The sequence below is a fragment of the Ascaphus truei genome, chromosome 20 (genome assembly GCF_040206685.1).
Source record: "Ascaphus truei isolate aAscTru1 chromosome 20, aAscTru1.hap1, whole genome shotgun sequence".
Classification (NCBI taxonomy): Eukaryota; Metazoa; Chordata; class Amphibia; order Anura; family Ascaphidae; genus Ascaphus; species Ascaphus truei.
In genome coordinates, this window is record NC_134502.1 from 14,623,797 (window position 1) to 14,634,949 (window position 11,153).

Here is an 11,153-nt window from a genome sequence, read left to right on the forward strand (position 1 = left end):
TAAAAATAATGTTAGGACCTGATGCAATATAAGGCTTTCGAATTGGATCTAGGGTTAGGACTCCCCGATGTTTCTGAAAATACTTTTTATCTGTTCAGCTTGTGAGCTTGTGAGCTGAAAGACGTGATAAATGATGAAGTCTCATTAAGAGATGAATCCTTGAATGAGCGCTTCAGGATTAAGGATCTATTCATAGCTGAAACTTCAGAGAGGAACTTATCTAGGTCCCTCTGATTGTACCCCCTCTCCAAAAATCGATTATACAGGTCTTGTGACTGTAGTTTATAATCCTCCTCGCCAGAGCAATTGTGGCGGGCCCGCATGAATTAACCTTTGGGTATCCCTCTAAACAGTGGCTTGGGATGGCAGCTGCTCGCCCGTATAAAAGTGTTGCGTGAATTGGGTTTGCAGAAAATAGTCGTCTGAATGGTGAGTGCAGTGTCAATGTATAAACAAAGATCTAAATAATGTATATGGTGAAAATTGAAAATGTACGTGAATTTTAAATTATAAGAATTATTGTTGAGTGAATAAATGACGTGAAGTGGTGACATCACACTCCCAGATGAACAGGAGATCGTCTAAGAAACATCTGTAAAACAAAATGTGCTCCCTATGTGCGTTCATATCTCCAAACACGTGGAACGACTCCCACCACCCCATGAAAAGGTTGGCATAGGAGGGGGCAAAGCTAGTCCCCATCGCCGTTCCACGTGTTTGGAGATAATGAACACCATCAAACATAAAAAAAGTTGTGAGTGAGAAGGAAGTGCATGGAGTCAAGAATGAAAGTGGTGAGTGCAGGTGAGAGGTGGGATCGTGAAAGAAAATGGTGGGCAGCTGCCAAACCCTGCTCATGGGAGATAGCCATATACAATGATGTTACCTCAAGCGTAACCCATATCAAATTACACTTCCATTGAAAGCCCTCAATCTGGGTGAGCAGATTTCCACTGTCCAGAATATAAGAGGGCAATGCCCTGACTAGTGGTTGAAGGAAAAAATCAACGTACCGTGAGACACCATCTCCCAAAGATCCAATGCTGGAGATGATGGGTCCCGTACACTTTCAATTTTCACAATATACATTATTTAGATCTTTGTTTATTCATTGACACTGCACTCACCATTCAGACGGATATTTTCCACAAACCCAATTCATGCAACACATTTCTTTGGGCGAGCAGCTGCCATCCCAAGCCACAGTTTAGAAGGATACCGAAAGGCCAATTCATGCGGGCCCGTCGCAATTGCTTTGTCGAGTAGGATTATAAACTACAGTCACAAGACCTGTATAATCGATTTTTGGAGAGGGGGTACAATCGGAAGGACCTAGATAAGTTCCTCTCTGAAGTTTCAGCTATGAATAGATCCTCACTCCTGAAGCACTCATTCGAGGATTTATTGTCACGGTAGGCCAGGCCAAATAAACCTTTATATTTAAGGGATCAGTCACAAGGCAAACCAGGCAGTAAAATAAATTGCGGTTTATTTGGTTAAGACCTCGGAAACACACAGAAATACAAGAAACAGAATATATACACTTACTGGGGTCTGGGGAAGGAGATCTATCCTTTCCTAGTGGCAAGGCGCCTGTTCAGCAAAGGCTTACCTTGATAGGACCCTGGTTCTGGGCTCCTGGACCGAAATCCAGCCTGCTGGCTAGGCCTCCCCATGCTTCCCTGTGTGAATAGCTCTTTCACAGAAGCACCTTTGAGAGGCCCGCCAGCAGCTGCATGTCTTCAGATCTCCAACAGGAAAAAGAGAGAGAGCTGCGTCCTGTTCTGACTGACAGATTAAATCTGTCAGTGGTGATATTGGATACCGAGGGTTGAGCCTCATTACTCCAAGTTCTCTTGTTGAGTATATTGTCGCACACTTAGAAAGCTTCTTGATCTGTGTTACTTGCCACAGTTGAGTTGGTTTCACAGGGTCAGCGCTGTGATGGGTCGTGGGTAGCGATCAAATGGGTTTGCAGAGATCGCAGCAAGCTTCTTGATCAGCAGATTTGAATTCTGGTCCAGTTCTTTGTAAAATTTCTTGTTGAGCTTCTTTAGATGTTCATCCAGCATCTCGATGCCCAGTTACCTGTGAAGGTCTGCTATTCTTGTAGGAAGTGGTTCGTCGAACGCAATCCGCAGCGCTTTGTTCTGTAATTTTTGATGAGATGATCTGTGCCGTTGGTGGCAACCACTCCACACCGGGGAGGCGTATGTCATGGTGGGGACTGATGATCGCCTTGATCACGTTGACTTTGCTCTGGGTGGGCATGGTCCTTGTCTTCAGCTTGGCTGTTGCTTTCTGTTGTCTTCTCAATGTGGTTTCTCCAGCTTAGCTTGCCATCTAGGATTACCCCTAGGTAAGAGCTGCTTGACTCCCATTTGATGGCTTCTCCATTGAGGTCGATTGGCGGGTGTGCCTTGATCTTCTTTCTGCTAAACAGTGTTGCTGTGGTTTTGCTGGAGTTCAGTCCAACTTGCCAGTCGCTGTACCATGTTGACAGCATGTCCAGAGCTTTCTGGGTGTTCTTAGCTACTTCTTTCTCGCTGAAAGACTGGGAGATGACTGCCACATCATCTGCGTAGAGTGCCAGTTGAGTCTTGTGGAGGTCTGTGGGGATGTCATTCATGAAGAGGTTGAACAGGAATGGCCCCAGGACTGATCCCTGTGGCATGCCTGCGCAGATGGGGTGTGTTGTTGAGGGCTCTTCTCGCACAGCCACGTGGAATGTGCTCTCTCGCAAGTAGCTTGCAGTCAGCTTAATCAGGTAGTTCGGGATTTTCAGGTTGATCATTTTGTGCAGCAGTCCTTCATGCCAAACTCTGTCAAATGCTTTGGCCACGTCCAAGAAGACAACTCCAGTTGATTTGTGGATGTTGAATCCATGGCTTGTTGTGTCAACGACTCGTAGCAGCTGATGGTTGGTTTAGTGTTCCTTCCGGAATCCAAATTGCTCCTTTTAGTAGAATGTTTCTACCAGAGGCAAAGTGGCGGAGGCGGGTAAGAATAACTTTCTCCAGGAATTTCGATAGTCCAGAGAGCAGGCTTATCGGGCGGTAGTTTGCAGGATCCCTCAGTGGTTTTCCAGGCTTTGGAAATACAATGACCTTGGCTTCCTTGCAGGATTTAGGAAAGTGCTGGTGCCGCATGCATGCATTGAAGATTTCTGTAAGGCATTCCATGGCTGCCGGCGGAAGCTTCTTGATGGCCAGGTTGGTAATTCCGTCACTTCCTGGTGCTTTGCCATTTTCCAGCTTTTCTGCAAGTTGCGTTATATCAGTCCTGGTGCATCCTTCAAATGTCTCTGTTTCTGTCTCCGGTAGGTGCTCGGTAAGATGCCTGATAACTCCTTGCTCAACTTCCCGTGCTAATTTGCTGGCTTGGTTAGGCCTAAAAGATGTCTCCAGTGTGTCAGCAAGGACCTCTGCCTTGTCCTTGTTGCTGCATGCCAGGTGGGTCTGGCCTTGGATAGGTGGGTTTGGCTCCTTCCCGGTCAGGCGTCGGGTCATTCTCCAAACAGAGTTGTCAGATTCCTTCAGCTTGGCTGCTGCTGCCTCCCATCTCTCCCCTCGGTGTTGGCTGATTTGCTGTCGCAGTAGTCTAGCAAGTGAGTTGAACTTTACCAGAAGGTCAGGTGTGCGGAACTTCTGCCACTGGCGTCGGGCCCGTTTTTTCTTAGCAATTGCTTGCTTGATTCCGCTCGGGAGGTCATAGATGGAGCAGCGTTTGGCCATCTTTTTTGGGACGCTGTGCTCAATTGCATGTTGGACAGCGGTAGTAAAGGTGTTAACAGCATCATCGATGTCTCCATTGGTGTCCAAGAGGCGGGGTTCATGATGTTGCTCTACTCTTCTTTGTACAGGCTCCAGTCGGCCCTGCTGAAGTTGTACCTGGGTGCTTGCTGGTGGGTTTCCATCTCGTCGCCAACAGTAATGGTAACCGGATTTTGGTCTGAGGTCAATTCCGCCAGGGTTTCCAACTGGACAGATTGTTTCACGTTCTTCAGTAAAACAATGTCCAGGACATCTGGTGTGTGGCTTGCAGAGCCTGGGTTGTGGGTGGGTTCTGTAGGACCAGCTACTACAAAGTCACTCTCCTTTGAGTAAGCAAGAAGAGCTCGTCCCCTGGAGTTTGCTATCCTGGAATTCCAGCACCGGTGTTTGGCATTTAGATCTCCCCCGATGATGGTTGGGACAGTGGAGTCCAGCAGAGCTTCCAAGTCTCCCAAATGTAGCTTCGCCTTAGGAGGGCAGTAGGTGGCAATTAGTCGCCGTGGTCCTGTTGCAGTCTTGACCTGTACTCCTGTGACTTCAATACTCCTGAGGGTGGTAGTGCAATCTCATTATGGCTGGCCCGTGCGTTAACAATCACAGCCATCCCTCCACCTCTGGCTCCTGTTGCCCTGTCGGTACGGTATACCCTGTGGTTCGCCAGGCTCAGTTTTTGGTTTCCTTGAAGGTGGGTCTCCGAAAGCAGAGCTGCGCATACATTCCTTGATTCCATCAGGTGAAGAAATTCATCTGTCCTTGCTGATACCATTTGCATTCCACATCACAATGACAGAACTACGTTTAGATGTTACTGCCGTGGTGGTTGTGCTCTTGAGAATAAGATTCGCTATCATTGTCACAATGGGGTGAATATCCATTTTCGCGATAGCGCTCGCTATCTTAAGGATGATCTCCTGCCAGCTTGTTGGGCTTGCGGTTCCGCCTGCGGGGGCCGGGTTGGCCACCTCAACGGGGTTGGTGGATGGTGGCCTGAGAGCATCCGCATAGGTCCGTCCGTCTGGGATTTGCGTCCTCTGGGTGAATGCCGTGCCTTGGTCTGGGATCAGGTGTTCTGTGGTCCTCTGTCTCTCCGGCACCAGGCGGGGAGCCTGGTATTGAGTAGTGGATGTCTTCCTTGGTGCCTGCTCCATCAGGCGGGGTGTCCGCTTTGCCGCTCCTCTTGCTTTGCTTTGGTGAGGTACGGGCAACCATGTAGCTTGCCAGGTGTGGGCCTTTGAAGTTTGCACATGTCGCCAGCTCCTTCTTTCTGTCTCGTGGGCATTCCTTGGAGTTGTGGTTCTCTCCACAACACACACAGCGTGGCTTCTGGTGGCAGAATGCAGAGGTATGCCCGAGCCGTTGGCAGTTGAAGCACATGGTTTGTCCTTTTCTGCCCTTCGGTGCTTCTGTGGCTACAAAGCTTGGTAATCTTGGCGAGATCTGCAGGCTGACTCTCCGGGGTTTCTGCCAGTGTGACAATAAACAAAGGGAATTTCTTGGTCTTGTCCACCGGGGATGTCAACTGGGCAACGCTCTTCACTGGAAGTCCATATTCCGCGAGGTCGTGGGAAATCTCCCCACAGAGGCGTTTGCCGGTAGGCCGCGAATGACAAATTTCTGGGGCTTTAATCGCGTCAGTGGGAAGGTGTAGTATTTCATGCTCTGCTTTATAAAGCAGTCCGTCAAGCTCCGGTAATCATCCACAGTTGAGAGAGAGATCTTTGCGTGGTCCGCCCGCGGTTTAACAACAAACTTGGAATTGCAGTGCTCATTGAGGATTTCGACAAGGTCCTTGTGGGTCTTCATATTCCTAACTATTACCGGTGGTATGCGAATCTTTTTGGGTGGGAGTGCAGTCTCTTCATCATTGCAGCTGGGCTCTGAGCAGTCATCAGCATTAGCATGTGGCGCATAACGGTTTAATGTTTCGATACCTTGACCTTCCATGTGCCTCTGCACCTTTGGCGCAACAGCACGCGGCGCAACGGCGCAACAGCACGCGGCGCAACAGCACGCTGCGCAACAGCACGCAGCGCAACGGCGCAACAGCACACGGCGCAACAGCACGCGGCACAGGGGGGTCGCAGCACAGAGCGCAGGGGGGTCGCAGCACAGAGCGCAGGGAGGTCGCAGCACAGAGCGCAGGGGGGTCGCAGCACAGAGCGCAGGGGGGAGGCAGCACAGAGCGCAGGGGGGAGGCAGCACAGAGCGCAGGGGGGTCGCAGCACAGAGCACAGGGGGGTCGCAGCACAGAGCGCAGGGGGGTCGCAGCACAGAGCGCAGGGGGGTCACAGCACAGAGCGCAGGGGGGTCGCAGCACAGAGCGCAGGGGGGTCGCAGCACATCATAGCTCAGGGCTCAATACAGCACACAAGCCACAGCTCTGTACCAGCACACAGCTTCGTACCAGCACCCAGAACTCAGCATATAGTATAACAAAGCAATCACAATCAGGGCTCGGTACTCACGTGTCGTCGGCGGGCGGCAGGCTCTGCACACACGCGGTGGCGATGGGCAATGACCCACGCGGCGGCGGCCTTCGCACCCACGTGGCGGCAGCGACTCTGCAAGCGGGATCGAGCGTCTCTCCAGTCAATCACAACACACACGCGGCGGCACCATCAGCTGGGAGAGCTGCTTTTACTGTACGCTCTTATATAGGCTGGATTCCTATCTAAATCATTGAGGTGTGTAATAGCCAATTACAGCAGGGATTGAAACTACGCATTCACTGATAGGAGGGATACATTCAAAATTTGCCAATGGAAAACATGCTTCTGAGTTTTGACATACAGGGCCGTTTTTAACTAGTTCCAGACCCCCTGCTGTCAAGGCTCCAAAATGTCTGGAGGAAACAAAGGCAGATATCCTGTAAACTTCCCCTTGGCCATGTGCACAAAGGGAATCCAATTACTAGGGCCTTTTGCTTTGAAATGCTAATTACCTGTGACTGCCTTTTGTCTTTTGTCCTGTATGCAGTCCCAGTCATAGCACAAACACATAATGCATGGTAGTTTTAAAACACAGAAAACCAACATTTAGACACAAGAGCTGGCACTCCACCATTTGCACCTATAATGTGGGGGTTCTAAAACCTTCTCTAAGACACGAGCTCTAATACATTGCTGGCCGGCAATACAGGTTAAACATCCCCCCTTTTCCCTCATGTGCCAGAAGTCTCTGCCCTGCAGCTATTTCTCATAAGAGGCCATCCCTACAAGGCAATCCACTTATAAGCTTGCACAGGCAGCTGCAGGCCCATGAGGCAAAGGGAATACACAGAGAATGCATTAACTAGCCCACTGGGCTTACACAGTTAACCCCACATACACAGTTCCTAGCTTATACCCCTATGGGGGACAGTATAAACGGGGAACAAAATTACAGGTAACACAGTAAGGTACAATATTAGACCCAAGAGCTGACACTCTCAGCCCTTGCCATACGGTTTCAGGGGCAGCCAGCCGGGCTCCATCTTTATTAATAAAGGCCGGCTACGCCTACTGCCACATTCATCTCTTAATGAGACTCCATCATTTATCATGTCTTTAAACAAGCTGAACAGATAAAAAGTATTTTCAAAAAACATTGGGGAGTCCTAACCCTAGATCCAGTTCTGAAGCCTTATATTGCATCAGGTCCTAACATTATTTTTAGAAAAGCTAAAACCTTAGCAAATTCTTTATCACCTAGTCTTTTTACATCTAGGACTGATAATAGGCGTGAGAGTACTTAAAGTGAGTGTCCTTAAAGCGGGGTATGCCTGTATTCTGTTTCAATCTGGTATTTTTGCTATGTTGGATTTAATTATTGGTAATTATTCCTCTTACCATAATTTATGCATCTTCTTGTCATCTTATGTTCAATTCTTTACGATACAGTACACCTAAAATGCAATTCACATGATTTTAATACTATTTGCTATACAGTATATATCAGGTAATCCTATTACCATTAAAGGAGTAAGTTTGTTACTGTTTTGTAGTTATGATGAAACCAAGGTTCTATTTATGCCCTTGTCAACACTCTAAAATACATTATAGAGACTTTTGTTCTTTGAATTATTTTCTTATTCCCATACTTCCTTATACCATCAATCTTTCATCTTCATCAATTGGAAGTATTGGTATTATAGGTTTGCTATACATAAAAGCTGCAGCCACTATTTATATATTTTTTCTTCTATATTTTTTTTTTTTTTTTAATACATATTTTTTTATATGTATTTTTCTTGTGCATCTTAATATTCTCTTTTGTATTCTTTTGTGTTGTGTCAAGCATGGGCATTTGTTTTACACATTAATCTGTAATTTTATCTCTTTTTTTTAATATATTTCCTCTTATTGTTCGTTGTCTTTGTTTTTAATCTGAATAAAGTTTATGTTGTCATGTGACCCATTCGACCAATGAGGATGGGCGCCGCGTCAGCGAAACTCGGCACTGGATCGCGTGTGTTGATGACGTCACTCCCATCCCCGTTTTTGACGCAAATCGGTCTGTTTAAGTTTGTGTGAAATTTTAATTGTACCTTACACCTTGATAAAGTGCACAGGCACGAAACGCGTAGGTGCGTTTCATCTATCTTCACCATCCTGCTTGAGCTTGCAATAAATTGGTAAATATATCTTTATACTAGAGTTGCCCTGGATTTTTATTCATTTATCTTTTGCCTGGAATTCCTCATGTCTCTAGGTAAGAAAATATTATCCAAAATATGTCAAATGAATAGATCTATATAAATGACAGGAGTTGTATGGATATTTTTATATAGCGCCATCTACGTACATAGCGCTTCGCAGCAGTAATACAATACACTTGACATCATAATATAGCAGATAAAGGGAATAAGATTTATTTATGGTGCAAACACTAACTATATATGTGTCTCCCCTGACATATACAGGATGTATCAATGTAAAGCCTGAAATTGTGTCAATGATTGAGCAAGGAGAAGAACCATATGTAAGTTGTCACCAGCCATTTAAGGTGAAGGAAAATCATACAGATATCAGCACAGGTGAGTAATAAACACTTTAGTGGTGGGTGCTCTAGGAACAATCATTATATAACATATTTCATAAAAGGGAAACTTGATCACAAATAAGCATATCTGCCAATCATTTCTAATGTCCTTTTTAAGTATACTCTTCCCATAAAAAAAGTTGAAATATATGTGGTACACAAGCTTCCTGATATCCTGTTTTATTGTATATAACTCTGGAAAACAATATCCTTACAAATAAAGTGTATTGCCATTGTGAATGCTTTTCTGCACTTCTAACTTGAAACAGTTACTGAATACCAAATTTGTTTCAAATTTTACCATGTTTGTGGTGTCTCAAAACTAAATCTGACGTTTGAAAATCATTTTGTGTGTCAGATGTTAATGCATTTCTTTACTCCCATTTTCCCCCCAGCTGATGGATTCGTGAGCAGTAATTCCCCTGAAGGATATTCTATTTTACACTTTTCACCAGATTGCGTAATGGAAGATGTCAGTGCTACCCATATTTATCAAGGAGAAAATCACATTAGTCAAAATATACCATGCCAGAGTCTGAGAAAATCTGTAAGAATTATGGCTAAAAAATCAATTTTACATGAAAAACGAAATCTCACAGTCTCCCACATTTATGCACTTCTAGAACATACAGGGAGAGAATATACATGTAGTCCTATTACAAACTGTAACAAAGGAAACACTAATGCAGGACAAGTTCCCACGAACCTGTCTGTAAATAGCTATACATGCTGTGAATGTGCTAAAATCTTTAATAATGAGTCGGCTTATAGAACTCACCAAAGAACGCATGCCACAGAGATGCTGTATAACTGCTCTGAATGTCAGAAAGTCTTTACTAGTAACTCAGATCTTGTTAAGCATCTGAAAATTCACAAAGGAGAAATGTCTTGCTCTGAATGTGGAAGTCGCTTCTCTTGTAAATCAAAGCTTGTTGTACATCAGAGAATTCATACAGGAGAAAAACCATTTGTGTGTTCTGAATGTGGAAAATGTTTTAACACAAATGGTAATCATGTTGCACATCAGAGACTTCACACTGGAGAAAAACTATTTGTATGTTCTGAATGTGGGAAATGTTTTAACCAGAATGGTAGTCTTGTTAAACATCAGAGAATTCACACAGGAGAAAATCCATTTGTATGTTCTGAATGTGGGAAATGTTTTAACCGGAATGGTAGTCTTGTTAAACATCAGAGAATTCATACAGGAGAAAAACCATTTGTATGTTCTGAATGTGGCAAATGTTTTAATCAGAACAATAGTCTTGTTGAACATCGAAGAATTCATACAGGATTAAAACCATTTGTATGTTCTGAATGTGGGAAATGTTTTAACCAGAAAAGTAATCTAGTTAAACATCAGATAATTCACACAGGAGAAAAAAAATTTGTCTGTTCTGAATGTGGGAAATGTTTTAATCAGAACAATAGTCTTGTTGAACATCAGAGAATTCACACAGGAGAAAATACATTTGTATGTTCTGAATGTGGGAAATGTTTTACCCGGAAAGGTAGTCTTGTTAAACACTGGAGAATTCATACAGGTGAAAAATCATTTGTATGTTCTGAATGTGGGAAATGTTTTCATCGGAACGATAGTCTTGTTAACCATCAGAGAATTCATACAGCAGAAAAAGCATTTGTATGTTCTGAATGTGGGAAATGTTTTAACCAGAAAAGTTATCTAGTTCAACATCAGAGAATTCACACAGGAGAAAAAAGATTTGTATGTTCTGAATGTGGGAAATGTTTTTATCTGAATGCTATACTTGTTGAACATCAGAGAATTCATACAGGAGAAAAACCATTTGTATGTTCTGAATGTGGCAAATGTTTTAATCGGAATGCTAGGCTTGTTGAACATAAGAAAATTCACACAGAAGAAAAACTATGTTTGCTCTAAATGTGGTAAATGCTTTGCATGCAAAAAAGTTTGCTTTTTAATACAAAAATCTTTAAACTTATGAAAACATATTGCCTTTCTTGTAATTGTGTTGAATATTTAGCTTTTTATTATTACTTAACTTCAAAAAATGGAAGGCAAAGTGTGGAATTTTTACTGTGTTTTCGTGTTAAAAGAAATTACTATTGTTTCAAAATTCTTTTATAGGATGTTTTTTTTAATAATACTGTATTTTATCATATGTATCTAGTGTATTTCCATAAGTTTCACTTCGAAAACGGATGTCTGACACACCTTACAGTACATGTGCTGTTTATTGTTAAGATTACAAGTTAAAGTAAAAGTTGTCCTGCCATCCCTTTCATCAGTGTCACTGCCGTGACTCAAGAGTTGTTGTGAGGCATTGGGATTGGCATTGGGACTGCATGTGAATGTATTTCCCAGAACGATATAATATG

The 11,153-nt window shown here is 44.1% G+C and overlaps 1 protein-coding gene across 1 annotated transcript in view; it reads left to right on the plus strand.

Moving 5' to 3' along the window:
* Positions 1 to 10,777, plus strand: part of LOC142470687 (uncharacterized) — a 30,377-nt gene extending 19,600 nt beyond the window's left edge. The window contains exons 6-7 of the mRNA XM_075577309.1: positions 8,674 to 8,787; positions 9,188 to 10,777. Of these exons, the coding sequence (XP_075433424.1) occupies positions 8,674 to 8,787; positions 9,188 to 10,695 (1,622 nt within the window). The 3' untranslated portion in view covers positions 10,696 to 10,777. The remainder of the gene's footprint in view (positions 1 to 8,673; positions 8,788 to 9,187) is intronic.
* Positions 10,778 to 11,153: the final 376 nt, after the last annotated feature.